The sequence below is a fragment of the Sceloporus undulatus genome, chromosome 1, assembly GCF_019175285.1.
Source record: "Sceloporus undulatus isolate JIND9_A2432 ecotype Alabama chromosome 1, SceUnd_v1.1, whole genome shotgun sequence".
Classification (NCBI taxonomy): domain Eukaryota; kingdom Metazoa; phylum Chordata; class Lepidosauria; order Squamata; family Phrynosomatidae; genus Sceloporus; species Sceloporus undulatus.
Window position 1 is genome coordinate 176,752,198 of NC_056522.1, and position 16,411 is coordinate 176,768,608.

Sequence of the window (16,411 nt, forward strand, 5' to 3'; positions counted from 1 at the left end):
GCCTGACTAGGTTGTACTTTGCTATGCATGTCTTCCTTTTGCACAGGTCCTTCACATTTGCAGGACTATTTCAGATCTCTTCAATTTCATGGAAACTGCATATTTCTTGAGCTCTCAGAAGCAGTGAATTCAACAAACTAACCTTTTTGACAATGCTGGAGAAGCACACTCTTCAAGACAGTTCCAGCCAGTGATTGGCACTTCTACTGCCCAAATCGTAAACACAATTTAAATGGCTTTTTCTTGCAGGACTGATACATGTTGCTCAGGCAACATTGTTCAGTTCATTTATGCAGTCGTCTCTTGTATCTGGCATGTGGGTTAAAGAGCCAAATGAAAGGAATTAGCTGTACTTCTGCGCTTGATTGACCAAGAAATGCTGACTAAGGAACCAGCCCATTTTTTAATCCGAGCCAGTGGAAGAAAACTAGCCTATCAGTTTGCTTTTGCCTGGTAGATATTCTGCTCCTGTTTTAGTTCGGCTGTGTTGCTGATTAGATGACCAGAAGATGAAGGGAAATTACACTTGGATTTTCAGAAGCCACTTCAGAAATAAGTACACTTGTCCCTCAACATTCACTGGGGTTAGGGGTACAGGACCCCTGTGAAAGTGAAAAAACTGTTAATAAATAAACAGTACTTTTTACAGCGCTTTATAAATAAAGGTTAATAATAATAATAATACTTTTTTTTAACCTGAGAGATCACCCGTCTAGGCATTTCTAGATCCTCCAGCAGAACTCTGTGGTCAACATCTGCTAGAATCTGACCATAGAATCATGTTGTGGGACCTACAAATACCTAGAGAAGTGTTTTCTCTGGGAATCTTTAGGTCCTCCAGTGCAACTCTGTGGATAACATCCAGCAGAAATTCTTTGGAGGACCTAGCAATTCCTTGGGAGCAGTAGCACCACTAGTGGGGTGCGAGGTGTGTGGATTGCACCAGGTGACACCCTAAGGAGGGGTGACACCATTGCTATTCAAACACCTACATTTTGGCAGAAAGATCTGCTTCATCCGCTTCTCTTTAAAATGCTTTAAGATATGATGGGAGTTGGGTGAAGCTCAGTGAAAGAAGAAAGGAGAGGCCCTAGAATTTTTTAAAATTAATTTTTCAATTTTTAAAGGGACATATAACCATATGTTGATCGACTGCCCCAAAATTAATTTCTTTTGGCATGAAGTGCTGAATCAGATTGATTTAATTACAAAACAAAAAATCAACTTCTAGTCAGCTCTTTTGTTACTTTCAATTTACACCAAGGGCAATAAAGTCTTAAGACACAGAACACTGATTACTTTTCTTTTGATGGCATCTCAACTTGAAATGGCCAAATCTTGGAAGACAGGACTTGTGTCCCAAGATAACTGGTGGAAAAGAGTCTGGGACCAATGGCTAATGGAGAACCTATTAGATAAAATGAAATGTAATTTAAAACAACCAAACCAAGAACCCTTTTATGAAAAATGGCTAACTTTTATTGATTTTGTTAATACAAATTTTATCATTGTCCACCCTCCAACTTGCCAGTGGTCACTGTGGTCCGATCTATTTCAAACAACTTAAACTTCATAGGACTATATATATATGTGATGCTTTTAAAACTTTTGAAATTTTATTTTATAATTGTAAATTTTTGTAGGGTTTTAGCCATCCTTTATTGTTATTTTTATATAATCTTTTAATTAAATATTTAACATTTTTTTCTAAATTTTAAATTTTAATTGTTTATAAAAATTGAAAATTTAAAATTCTTTTAAAATTTTATTTAAAAATATCACATTTAGGTTGTGCATATGATGTAATTTGAAGATATAATTTTAATTTTGCTAGTTGTTTATGTCACAACTATTAGCAGTACATTCAGTGATATATGGGAATTACAATTTATGAGTAATATTAATGCAAAAAACCATTACTAAGGATTTGGCATGGTGTGAAATGGTAAGAGGTCAATGGGGGGGATACCATGAATTACCACATCAGGTGACACCACCTTTAGGGATGCCACTGCCAGAGAGAGCATATTAATCACATATGTGAGTACAGAAGGAAAAGTCGGAGGAAAAGTTTAGAACGGAAGCAAGTCCTTGTACAAAATCACATGCTGGGCCTGTAAGGCAAAAGCTGCTTCTGAAATCATCTTTTCTTATCTTGCTTCCTGGAAACCATGTGTACGGAATGAAACATAAAATGGCTATGCTGGAGGAGGGAAGTCTTCGTAGTGATTTTGTGTGAGACACGAGTCTGGCATAGGTCCCAGGAGCTTCTGAACTACTTATGTGTCTCAGCTTTGCATTTCAGCAAATGCAGCATCAGAAAGAGCTTTGAGTTTTGGCTTCATTCCACTCAAATCAACAGAGCAATTTTCTTCTGCCACAAATCAAAAGAGGCAGAGCTTTCAGGGAAAGGAGCTGCCCACTTGCTAATTAAGCACTTCAGCATGGATTTTTAAAAAGTATAACTAGCTGACAGTGTTAGTGTTAGTTTACTATGAGAGTACACTAAGGAAACACCAAGAGCTCAGATTATTGCACAGAGCCCTTTAAAGCCCTCATATTTAATTTAATATGATTTTTTTTATCCTTATGTAAAGGAAGGTGTGCAATGCCCATATTTCCAGCAAACTCTTTCCCTCCTGGAACCACTGAGAGCTACACCCAGCTAAAACCCGACCCATGGAGAGCTTATACTTTGTTTAATGGAGAACCACATTTCTAGGAATTTTCCAAGAGTGTGATTCACTCTGGGAATCCTGTTTTAAAGAATGTATACTGCAGTCAATGTATATGGCAATAGTAATTTTGGAGGCGGTTGTGGGAATAGCCAATTGAAAAATACATATGGTCCATGAGTCTTGCTGTAAAGTGATTCTGCAAAGGTTTCCCTCTCCAGTCTCTGTTCTAGAATACAAAAGATTGCAACATGTGTGATAAAGAGGCAACATGACACAGCTTCTACCTGTATATGGATCCATGAGAAAAATATTCTGTTTATCTGTTGGTTGAGACAGCATTACAAAGCACAGTTATAGTTGTACACCTGACCCATAATAATGAAAGTCTTTGAGAGTTACTTTCCCTTTAAGGACTCCATTCAGGAAACAGGTAGATGCACAGTGTTGATGTCTGACCAAGGTTCATCCAAATTCTCCTTTTTATGTCTCCAAGTGACAAGGGCTATCCGAATGCTAAATATGATACACGTCACTACTAGCAGCACAGCTAAAGAGGGAAAAGAAAGAAAAGAAAATGGTCTTTGTTTAGTTATGGAGAAAACAAGAAAGAAAGGGAGGGAGGGAGGAAGGGAAGGAGTAGTGCAGTTCTCAATGTGGCTGAGATGTTGCCAAGGTTTTACTGAAAGATAGACATAAAATAAATTACTTCTAAAATTGCTTGTAATAATCCTAAGAGAAACTGATCTAGAAAATCAGTGTTATCTAAAAATTCAGTGCTGGCATCAGGTCTGAATGGGCTACTGGCCAAGTGCCCCCCTTTATTATGCTTCTCCTGTATCAGTGCCTTCTGTGGAAAGAACGGTTCAAGGAGATTATCACATAGGGGGTGGGATAGGAGGCGGATTGCCCCCCCCATTCTTATCCCTTCTGTGATCTTAGTAAAAATGATAGCACAAATCACTTTCACATGAAAGTGGGCTGAAAATTGCTTTCATCCCTGATCTGAAAGCGCTTCCATCCATCATGATATTAACGGGTTCTTCCATTAATACAAAAGACTCCAAATGACAGGAGAAAGCGCTTTCAGCTTATGGCTGAAATTGCTTTCCAGCCTGATTTCATGTGAAAGTGATTTGCACTATCACTTTCACTCATGCTTCCCGGGTGGCTGAATGATGGATTCAGCACACTTCCAAGTGAAAGTGATTTGCACGATCTACATGCTTTGAATCCAGATTATCCACAGGATCACCTTCTCCCATATAATCAGCCCTGCACACTCAGGTCCTCTTGGAGACAACTATTTCAGTCAGCCAAAACTACTCTGTTACCCAGCGGATATTTTCTTTGGCTATCCCCAGACCGTGGAATGACCTCACAGAAGACATTTGTCAGCTCTAGTAAAGCAGTAAAGACCAGTCTGTTCTGGCAGGCCTGTCTGGTAGGTCTATCCTATTTTTAAATTATGGTTTTAAATGTATTTATTGATGGATTTTAATATGTATTGGTGGTATATGCTCTTTTAACTTATTTTATGTGTTGTATTATTCATTCCCTGCTTTGATCTACAGGAAGAGGTGGATAAGAAATAAATATGATTATGATTTATATATTTTTATATTTATTTATTTGTTGCACTTATATCCTGCCTTCCTCCCAAAATGGGATGATGATGGAGCCCTGGTGGCGCAGTGGTTAAATGCCTGTACTGCAGCCATTCACTCGAAACCACAAGGTTGCGAGTTCAAGACCAGCAAAAGGGCCCAAGCTCGACTCAGGCTTGCATCCTTCCGAGGAGGGAGCTAAAATGAGTACCCAGACTGTTGGGGGCAAATTAGCTTACTTGCTAATTAGCTTACTTGCTGTTCACCGCTATGATCTTTGGAATAGCGGTATATAAATAAAACAAATTATTATTATTATTATTATAATGATGAAAGTTATCATTTCTTCCAAGACTAGAAATTGGAGATGAATTTTGGAAAAGAATAACACAGAAGGCCTGCTTTGCATACCCATAGTTTATCTGACCAAGGAAAAAGTCTTCAGAACATGGCCTTTTAGATATAATTGTAAAATGAAACTATTATTTACAAAAAAAAATCTATGATAATTTTCTTCTTTTTGTCATTCTGGTTTTGTACTGTCACTCTTTTATGAAAGTGTTTTAACCTGTTTTGTACTTAACATTATCCAATGCAAGAACATACAACACAGTGTTCATGAAAACTTCAAGGCGTTGGAGGACTCACCTGTAATTATGTTGCTTGCGTTTGGAGAGAAATCAATGCTATTCTTCTGCACAGTGCCACACAATGCTAAAATGACCACTGGGTAGACAATGAGATTATAGCGCACATACTTTTCAAATACGAAGTTCTCCAGATAAAACCTGGTGATATAAAAATATTGACAATGAAATAAAGTGTCCATCTCGCTATCTCTAGATTCTGAATCTTTAAGGATCAGAATGAAAATTGCAGATGAACTTTACTCATGTGTTCTTTTCTCTGACAACTACAGTCACATACAGGAAGAGAGCAAGGCATCCTCCACCCGATCCCCCTCAAGAAAAATCCTGTCCTCCTCCATACATTGTCCATAGGTTTTTATACAGGTGGGATTTAGAACCATGATTGGGTTCTCAGTCACAGCCAGGAGGCATTTAGTGAAAGGGAGCAAACATGTTGCCTAATCCCGGGCCTGTTTTCTGTGTCACTGTGCTTTCTATGTCAAACACTTTTGCTTAAGGCAGTACCAATTAGCAGCCCTTAAGTTTTTCAAAGATTAATACATTTTAAAAAGGCAAAATAAGCTTTCCTGGGCTAGAGTCCACTTCATCAGATGCATTTGTACAAGAACTCTAATAAAGCCCATATCATAACAAGTATATTGTGTTAAAAGACTTGGTTATTTCAATACAAATAGATTAACATGGCTAGCTGTCTAGACCTGATTATAGTATATATGTGCAATATTCTCTGAGTGCTATTCCTGGTTCTTTTAAAGGAGTATTATTCCTTAGCTCTCTCTCTTTGATTTGTTACTTTCAAAGTTTTGATGGTTGAAGGACTATGTCAGTACATATCCCTTCTTCCATTGTAAAGATGATGCCACCGAAATATTGGTGGTGGAATTGTCTGACTGTGATTCAATTTTGCTAACTTCACTAGTTATTTAAGGCAATATAGGAAGCCAGGATTGCTGTCTGGAAATTTCCTTCTGACCTTTTCCATTTGATAACAAGGCCCCAAAGGGCTACATTTCCATTATGCCATTTTTCGATAAAATATTGGCCCTCTCCATCTAATCTCATGTTCCTGGTTCACACCTAGGCTGCATCTACATTGCAGAATAAATGCAGTTTGACACTGCTTTAATAGACATGTCCCAGAATTTCATAGCATTGAGCTATGGCAGTTAAAGCAGTGTCAAACTGCATTCATTCTGCAGTGCAGAACTGCTTTATAGAACCTGACAGCTGCTGTGCTGTTTGCAATCAACAGTGCTATGAATTTTATTACTATTTTGGGGAGATGGTAGCTGCCACACCTCTGTCCTCTGAACAGGGTCACTGTTTTTGTTTTTGTTTTTTGCAGAGTAGTAATCCAATACAAAGAGCAGGATAGGGTTAATTAATTGTCCAGAAAATTATGGAACAGCAGTTTATGAAAAAGAGACTATAATGATTTCTTTTCAGGAAGGATGGTAATGTGCCCACTTAATAAATAAGCAAACAAAGAATGGTCTGTGTAGCTCAATTTCTGTACAGCATCACTTACCATACAATCAGCAGAAAGAAAAGGATGCAAAGTGAAACTATGGTTGCAGTCTCATTGGAAGCGTACCCATTATAGATCAAGACAACTGTGAAGTTCAGTATTGTGGCTATTGTGGTCCATGTGGCATACACAGCAATTCCATTTTGCACCTACCATAAATAAAAAATAATAAGATCAACTGAAAAGGAGGAGACAACCACAGTAGCACAGCTATTAGCTAACCCTTGTAGGCTTGCTGAGGTTTGATAGCAAGTTGTTGATGGGACAAAGGGTCTGCTTGAAATGTTGCACCACATAATATGTCTTACAGAATCTCCACACTGTTGCAAAAAAGAGTGTAAATTTGAGCAAAACCACCTATGCCCTGTTTTGACCTTCATCAGTAGCCACATTGTGCATCCTGTGCTATTCCTTCATCTTTTTACTGACTTTAGGTAAAGTCAGTTTAAAAATGGTGCCATAGGCGGGGTACAGGCTGCCTCTCTTTTCTGCGTAACCGTGCCACAGCATCCAAATTGCGCAGCGTGGCTACATGGAAACAAAAGGACCGCTAAAAAGTGGCTCCTTTTCGCGCCGCCGCAAACTGCCTGCAGCAGCGTGAGGATGTCACTGCTGCATGCGCATATCTGGAAGGCGCGTGGCAGCGACGTCACAGCTGTGCATGCTGTGTATATGGTGCTGCACAGCTGTGACATCCTGGCGACATCTAGGGTTGTGGGGCATCTAGAAACAGTGCCCCAGGACAACCCTAGCATGTCGCCAGGACGTGCTAAAGGGCCCATGTCCAGGGCTATAAATACCTGTAAAACTGTCTTCTTTTTAAACAGTATTAAACTCCATACTTTTTGCATTAATATAGTGAAAGAAGATGACATTATTTGCTTTAAATGTACTGGAAATAATCCAAAATTTATGGTGTAATCTGGTTCCCTTTCTTTTTTATTAGTGAATGCCCTTCACAACTAGAACAGAAGTGGAGGTACAAAAGGATCCATTTGTCTCCCTTTAAAAAAAATATCTGAACTATTTTCTTGCTCAGAACAGCAATTACATGAAACCATAGTTTGCACTAACTGTAGTTCAGAACCCAAACTTAAAAGGTACAAACAAGCAAACCTTTACTGAAGACACATTTGTTATCATGTTTGATCGTCTCAACACTCAGCTTCAACAAATACATCCCAATCCTCAGTAACGTCTGGAGGCTGTTACTATGAGTTGGCCAAATCAGTTTAGATATCATGGCAAATCAAAACTGCTGTCATTCTGACATCAAGCAAAAACATGGGTGCTAAATGTTTTCGGCTGATTTGCCACCCACCTACCTACAGTTTGCAGAAGTGTTTTTAAATTGTTATAACTGTTTTTAAACTGTCCTAATTGTTAAATAGTTTGTTGTATTTTTAGTCTTTAAATTGTTCTTACTGTTTAACATTGTTTAACGATTCGTAGGATGTAAACATTTCAATAAAATAAAATAAATAATTAAAAAGTCCCCGCAATAGCTGAATAGATAGTAACTGAAAAACTTTTATTTCAGTATTAAGCCACTGCCATGCCATATCTGAATATCACCATGAAGAAAATGAATCACAAATTACTGTACCAAAATCCGGACAAGCCAGAGGTCTGCTTTGTTGTGCTTTTGGAACCAAGCTCTATGTCGGTACAAAGCCCAGTGTGAAATGAAGAGAGCAGCATAATTAGTGAGAGTGAGGAGTCCCAGGACAAATAGCGCGGGAGTGAAATGTCTGGAAAGACAGTGGATATAAGACAGTGTGAGGAATTTTATTCTTGTCTTAACCTACCAGCACAGACACCTCAACATATGATTTTTAGCATGGTGCAGGACTGGCCCTGCCATTTGGCAGAATAAGGCTGTCAGGGCAGGCAGCACATATCGAGAGGTAGCAGCACAGCATTGGAGGATAGAGCTGAGTGCCACATGGCCTGGTCTACCCAGCCCTTCCACCAGCTAGCTTTCTGCCTTCAAGAACTGTACAAGACATTGTTCCAGCGAGTAACACAAGTAATTGTCCCAGTAACAAAAGATTAAAATACCAATCCAGTTTGGGTTTGCATATGAAATGATAGAGGCCACCATCTTGTTCTTTGCCTCAAGCAAGAAAATGTCTTGAGTTGGCTCTTTAGTGTGGGTCAAAGCTCAGAATAAATGCCGCACAGATAGTATTTACAACAGAAAGCCAGTGTGGTACAATCCTAGGTTAAAAACATAGAACAGTGACACTTCCTTAAGAGCCCTGGTGGTGTGGTGGTTAAACGCCTGTACTGCAGCCACTAACTCACAAACCACAAGGTTGTGAGTTCAATACCAGCCAGGAGCTCAGGGTCGACTCAGCCTAGCATCCTTCTGTAGGTTGCTAAAATACCCAGCTTGTTGGGGGCAATTGGCTTACACATTGTAAACCACTTAGAGAGTGCTTAAGCGATATAGAAATGTACTTGCTATTGCTATTCCTCAGTTTTACTCACAGAGGAGGTTAATTTGCCTGAATGCTCCATAAAGTTGTTTTAAGAAAGTGCAGAGCAGAATCCCCTTGGTTAGTCTCAGTTAAGTAAACCCATTGTACCAGATGAATACTGAGTCAACATATAGGTAATTCCCATTGATTCAATGGGGCTAGTCTCTGATTGGAACTAACAGGGATTCAAACTACAGTGATAAGATGTCATTTTACTAGCTTATTTTTGAAAACTTTGTTCACTTTTGTGTCTGCCATAGAAATTGGAGAGAGTCATGCCATCAGCCCTCCAGATGTGTTGGACTATAACTCCCACCACCCATGGCTATCTGACTGGGATTATACAGTAGGCACCAGGCCATGGAATACTATATTAAATAGACTGTAAAATACCTTAGCTGGCTGAGTAGGGTGAGGGGTAATAAAACATTAGAGTCAACCAGCAATTTCTCTGGGAGGATGGTAGGGCAATATGAAACTATACACATTTCAACCACGCGTGTTTACTTACAGATTATCCCACAGAAATAGCCATCCAACATTTAAAGCATTGTTCAACATCCATACTAGGTAAAATGGGAGTGGCAGTACATCTGGCCACATGTAGACCCAGCCAAGTTCATTCCTGACAATAAAAAAGAACAATACAATTCTTAAAGATCTGCACAGAGTATTGGATTATGCTGCAACAATCCTGCAATGGGTACTGGTTGTTAACAATGAGTACCTTCTGCAGAGGCCAGACAGCGCATAACCCAGCCAAGCATACTGCCAGAGAAAGATGAGGTTCCAAATGAAGAAGGTCCAGGATGCTGGTGTGAAGTCTGTGTCATAGTGGCGTGAGATATTTCCAACAGTAGTATGAAATACACCTGTAACGATTCATATTAGTAGACATTAGCACTGACTCCTGAACCATGGTTTATCACAAGACCTCAGCTCTTCATTCAGGGTCACTCCAACTTCAAGTGGAAGCCGCTAAACAAACCTGAACCTGATGCAATATGTGAATGTAGCAGGACATCTGAAGGCAGTGGGAGCTGGAACTCTGGCTTGTTGCTCTTCTGACAAGCCAGAGGAAGAACAATTCATGAGATATTTCTCTGGCTTGTTGGGGGAGAAACAAGTCAGAGATCCAGATACCATCGTGCTGCTATTGCCTAACATGTTCAGTCATATGCAGTGGGAGTGACTCATTCACAATCCAGACTTTAGAATGCTGACTTGCTTTGAGGTCCACATGAGCCCATTGGTTTTTGTATAATAAACAGCAAATGCTCACTAATTATATCATAACATATGGATATTCAAGAAGGCTTGTTTCTCAAAGGCATATTGAACGTTTCTTTTGTAGTTGGTGGCAGCCATTGGCCATTGGCTAATGTGAAACTTATGAGTATGGAACCGATCTGGATCCCTCTTCTATTCATGTTCATGGACAAGACTGCACTGTTCATTGTTATTTTTTGATCTTTTTACAAAACTGCGAGCAGAGGGTGACTCACTGTGACTAGAATTATAAATCATTTTCCAAAGGAAGCAACTTGACAAAATTATATAAATGTCTGTGACAGAAGTAGCAAACTATTTGCACCTCCTGTCCTATTCCTAACAGCATGTTTGGTTCTGCACTGTGTCTGTAAACAAAATTCATGTTCTCAGTGAAGTGTTCACTCTAACTAGTAGTGAGAACAATTAAATTCCAAAAATGTGAATCACAGAGTTTCTTTGTGATTATTTATCTATTATATCAATGCAGTTTACTTTAAAATGTATGTACTGTATTTTCATGTATATAATATAAAGCAATTTAAAACGCATTAAAAGCAACAAATACTTAAAATGGTCCTACAACCAATACAAAAACAAGAACAACACAATCAGAGCTGCATAAGCAGCCATTTTTTTTTAAAAAAAAAAGTATCTCTAAACTTCACCTCTGAATGCTCCTGAACCTGCTCCTGCATTCATCACTATCATGACTGTGTAGGTAACCACTGCCAGTAACATAAAGAAAATCTTCAGCTTGTTGTGGGCAGGCATTCTTACAGCTAGAAAAAAGAAAGCAAGGAGTCATTCAGACATCATTTTTTTTAGCTGAACGATGCAAATAACCTCATTCATGCATTCTGAGTTTGTTATTCACACTATGGAATAGCATCTCTGTGCATCTCTGTGAGTTGGGTTGCTCCCACGTGCCAGCACTGAAATGAACATGGAGTCAACAATGCGAATGTATTGAAACTCATTCAAGGCATGCAGAGTTTAATCCCAGGTCTATCCTAATCGTTTATTCATACTGCCGATGATGTGAATCTTTTTTTAAAAACGTGGTACCGATTATTCTGGGTTAAGTGGGGTTTGGGGCAGCTCCCCCAATTTAATTGGGTGCATTTGGGATGCATGTGAACAAAGGAGATTCAACCCAGATTCATTCTGGATTATTTGCACTGCTGGATAGCCCGCAAGATAATCACACACAGGAAAGTTAGTTCTTAGACAATGATGCAATTTGTGTGAATGTGTGCGTGTGATATCATAGGAGCAGCATTACCAGATGGTGTACAAGCCCCACTAACATCCTCACCATTGTCCATGTGTCTGTAACCAAACTGATGGACTTGCCAATGAAGCCACTTGAAAAAAAACACTTGAGATGAAAATTCCTTACACATATCATGCATATATACATGTATCTGTCATTACGATTACTCTCACTTTAGCCCTCACAAGGTAATCCAAATAAGTGGTGAATAAACATTCATTGTTACAATACAGAAAATGAGAGCATTATTAGCTGTTACACTGCTTAAAAAGAAATGTAGTAGTTACACTCTTGTGTGTTGTATTGCCTTCAAGTAGTTTCTGATTTAGGGTAATTCTAAAATGAATTTATCACAGGGGTTTCTTGGCAAGTTTCTTCAGAGGGGCTTTACCATTGCCATCTTCTGAGGTTGAGAGACTGTGACTTGCCCAAGGTCAGCCAGTGGGTTTTCATGTCTGAGAGGGATTTGAACCATGGTCTCCAGGGTCAATAGTCCAATACTCAGACAAGCTTTGACTTGTGGAAGAGTACAGCAGGGGTGGGAATGGCTGGGAAAGTCTAGGAAACCTGCAGGGAAGTTGGGGGAAAACTGGTGATGGTGGCATGAGGTTTAGATCTGTATTACCAGCCAGTTCCTATTCAATTAATTATATTATTGAATTAATTATATTATTAGTAAGTATATAAAAACATTTAGTACTTTATGAGAGTATTATGGTAAGGATATAAAATCTCTAAATTAGTTCTATCTCCACCTTTAGTATGCATTGTTTTATGATATACTAATATATCAACATGGAACTCAGAGACATAGCCATGTTATTTTGGAATATCAGTATGTAAAAGGATTGTGCAGCACCTTTGAGACTAACTGTGCAAAAGAAGTTGTAGCATAAACTTTCATAGACTTGGGGATCGTCTGCACTGACCAAATAAAGCAGCTTCAAACAGCTTTGAAGCCTAGCTGTTTAGATCCCATATGAGGTGAAACCAGATGGAAAGCAAAATGAAACTGTGCTCTGGGGCTAAAACCCAGAGCAAAAAGAAGCTCTGATAATCTGACTTAACTTGGAAGATGCACATCATCACACCAACATATAAACAGCCCATGCCAGTATGGGAAATGCAACAAAGCAAAAACATGAAAGTATGTCAAACAGGCAGGTCGCCAATAATGCAATGGATGTAATTACAACATATACAAACCAGACAGTCCAACAGGGAAGCATGGGCTGAATGTCACATGTATGGGGGGCCTCTATGATTTTCTTTGTCAATGTATCACTGGGCACACCAATACACTGTACATTGCATGTGCGACCAATCATATAGGTGAGCGTCCAATGGAATGGCATGTGGGCAAGAAGAAGGAGGTAAGTGGAGGTTGTAGGCAGTGTGTTTGTGACATGGTGTGTGTCCATAGTGGGGAAGCGACAAAAACAAACAACAACAACCAGGCAGCACACCTTGATGCTATGTGATGTGAACAACCTGTGGGTGTTTGGCCCATCTTGGGAGAAGGCCATGCGGACAGCAGGGTTTCTACTTGGTTTCAGAAAACCCAGGATCAAACCATTTCCCCAATTCCATCTGCTCCAGCCTTTGCTCTGCCTCCTCATATACAACAGCTAACCAAGTCTATGAAAGCTTATGCTACAACTTCTTTTGCAAAGGTGCTACAAGATCCCTTTGTGTACTAATATGTTAATATATTCATGTAAAATAACATACTATTAATAGCAATTTTGTGCACACTTGTGGTGGTGGTGGTGGTGTGTCTTCATATCAGACTTATGGTGTCCCTAACTTTAATTTATCATAGGAGTCTCTTGGCAAAATTTCTTCAGAGACTTGCCATGGCCTTCCTCTCAGCTGAGAAAGCATGACTTGCTTAATTTTACCCAGTGGCTTTTTATGGCTGAGCAGAGATTTGAACTCTGGTGCATACCTACAGTGTTTTTAAAGGACCAGCTTGCAAAGTTGCATGCAAGAAGCAGAGGGAACTCATATCACTGTATATCCCACCTTGTTAGGAAAGTCATGCTTCAGGGCACTGTGGCTGAACTCACTTGTATTTACCCGCCAGTTTGTTTACGCAAACAAGATTGAAAGAAGGCCCGTTTCATATTTTAATCCCTCCAGAAAATATAATTATGGGGTGTTCCCAGCACACACCCTTGATGACTCTTTTTTGATCATTTATAGTTCACTGCAGTTGTCTATGGAACTGTGAGCTTCACTTTCTATAGCCTTCAGTATTGTTTAAAAGATCACTTATGCTAGGATGAAAGAGAGGGTAGTTCTTTCATTTTTATGCTATTGTTGACTCTCCTTCATCTCACTTCATCAGGTTCACCTCTGGAATGTGTTCAAAAATCAGAGTCAGTTGAAATTAAAGAGTGTATATGCCAGTGATGGTGAACCTTTTAGAGGCTGAGTGCCCAAACTAAAAGGTCTTCCGGCACCAGGTGTTACCCAGTGACGGGGGGCAGACTTCTGAGGTGGGACCTTTCCCCCCTCCCAGGTCTTCAGCTGCCTCTCCAGAGACAGCTGAAGGCCTGGGAGGAAGACTCAAGCTGCCTCTGGAGGCACACACCTCTTTTTCCTTCTCTCCCCAATGCATGCTGAGGAAAATGGTGTGCCGTCTCTGGCATGCATGCCATAGGTTCTTCATCACTGGTATATGCACTGGTAGTTCATAATCCAAGAGGGAAGCCTTTCAGGTTGAAGCACCCCCAGCCTTAATCATGGGCCACCTTTGCAAACATTAACCCACTTGATTTTTTTTCTCTGTTGAAGTTGCCCCACCAATTTGTGTGTGTGTATATGTGTTGGTGAAATACAAAAGTATGCACATGTTTTTGAAAGGTTTTACTCATCTGCCATCAAAATTCAGGTGTGTATGAGAAGGGAGCTGAGGGTCAAAAAATAACATTGGGAGCTGCATATGGCCCACAGGCCATGTATTGGTCTCCTTTCATGGCTCTCTCTCTCTCTTTCTCTGTGTGTGTGTGTGTGTGTACATATTGATGTGTGTGCTGTATAGATGTGTGTATTATACATTTAGGAGAACAAAAACACAAATTCTATTCTCCAGAGATTTTGGCCTACAATTTCCAAAATCCTCTGTCATTGGCTATGTTTGGGGATCTTGATAGTGGGTTGTAGGTGGAAAAACCCCTGAGCGTGTTGTAGAGTCTTCTGTGGGAATATTGATTTTAACTACCTCCCCAATTTTAAAATAAATAACAAACTTTATTTTAGGAAGTTAAATGAATATAGTTTAACTTTATGATGCTATTGAATTCCTAATTGTGAACTGATGTGGCCTGATGGAATGAATGCTGCTGCTCACACATCAATGAATGGTCATTTTGTGCTTTGTTCCTGGATTAAACTATAGCCAAACACAACATAGGGATGTGGAGAGGAGGAACCCAATTTCTGTCCCAGTGCAACAACAGTGAGGTTTTGTTACGTTATGCCTTCGTATGAAAAGACCTTTTATGCTCACTCTGTTTCAGTCCAGATCCAAAATGCTTTTTTCAGAGATCACAACAGCCAAAGGGATATGGATTCTGGTCAGTTATCTAATTCTCATCCAAATCTGCTGTCTTTCATCTGACTTTGGCAGAATCATTCTCCATCTACAACTTTTGCTGCTGTATGTTTAGAAGCATTTTCTGACCAACAACAAACCCTTTTAGGAACTCAGTAAATATATGCGGAGGTTTAGGGAGGAAATGTGATTTCTGGCCACAAAGGAAGCAAGAGCATCCACCTTTCCTCCCCCTTCACTCCTGGAATAAAGTTATTTTCCAATGTTTTTGAAGATCACATTTCAATGCAGAAAAAGAAATTAAAATGTTACTCACACTTTTAAAGCTGCTAATTTCTTTCACAGTTATCTCTCTGTGTTGATTGAGTTAATCTCTCAGAATTGTCCCACTTGGAAAAATAGCAACGCTGGAAAGATCACTGGCATTTCTTACTTAAACTATCTGTGACAAAGCATGCTTGTTGTAGCACATGGCATTTATTGAAACCTCTGATTGGCTGGAGCATCTGGGAAGCAACAGAAGAGCTTATGCAACGGAATTGTGGTTACTTAACGCCTGTTTCTGAAATCCTGATGCATCATACACATTTTAAAAACTGCCTCTTTCATTATATTTTTCTTATGTAAATATAATTAATTGCTATTGAGAAAGAAAATACGGTCCTCTTAGTTGCTACCAGCCAACATTTACATGGAAGAGTACAAAAAGTCAGTCTTCTATAAGCCTATGTAATACTAAACATTGGTTTTTGAACTTCCTATGTGTCATTTTCTCAAGGGTCTATCATGTTTCCTCTGTTAAGTTTTTATTTTTTGGAAGGAACACTCTGTTCTTGCTGGAGGTATGGCTTGCCAAAACCCACTCCTTTTCTACCAGAGTGGAATATGACTTTTATAGCTTACTAGAACACATAGAAAACAATGCAATCCTATTTTCCAATAGCTTTTCCAGTACTTTTATAGAATCATAGACTTAATGGTCCATGGAAGCAAGTTGCCTGCCTTAATCTATACATTCTTACATACAGTGTTCCTTGTTGTTGATTCATGTGACTGATCTTGTAGTGAAATACTAGTTGCATGGAAATGAGTGTGTGCACCCAGTGAAGAGTAACTCAACATGGTAAATCTCTGTTTTTCACTGCAACATTATAAGGATCCATTGATTGTGATTTCCTGCATGGCAGGGGGTAGGACTGGATGGCCCTTGTGGTCTCTTCCAACTCTATAATTCTATATATCACACGGAGGTTTTGGGACATTTTTGCAGCTCAGATCCGATGTGACTGCGGGTCCAACAATGCAAATTCACATCATAACGTGAATGTGTTATCAGACGTGATTCCTTTCTATGGGCTCTCCTT

At 39.4% G+C, this 16,411-nt stretch overlaps 1 protein-coding gene across 1 annotated transcript; it reads right to left on the reverse strand.

Annotated features, from left to right (window-relative positions):
• Positions 1 to 2,560: 2,560 nt before the first annotated feature.
• LOC121919042 lies at positions 2,561 to 15,490 on the reverse strand. Its single transcript, XM_042445225.1, has 8 exons — positions 15,364 to 15,490; positions 10,881 to 10,994; positions 9,671 to 9,815; positions 9,455 to 9,568; positions 8,067 to 8,211; positions 6,461 to 6,609; positions 4,931 to 5,070; positions 2,561 to 3,225 (listed from the first exon to the last, which is right to left on the reverse strand). Exons 2-8 carry the CDS (start codon positions 10,984 to 10,986, stop codon positions 3,098 to 3,100), a joined length of 927 nt encoding a protein of 308 aa, XP_042301159.1. The 5' UTR covers positions 10,987 to 10,994; positions 15,364 to 15,490; the 3' UTR covers positions 2,561 to 3,097.
• Positions 15,491 to 16,411: the final 921 nt, after the last annotated feature.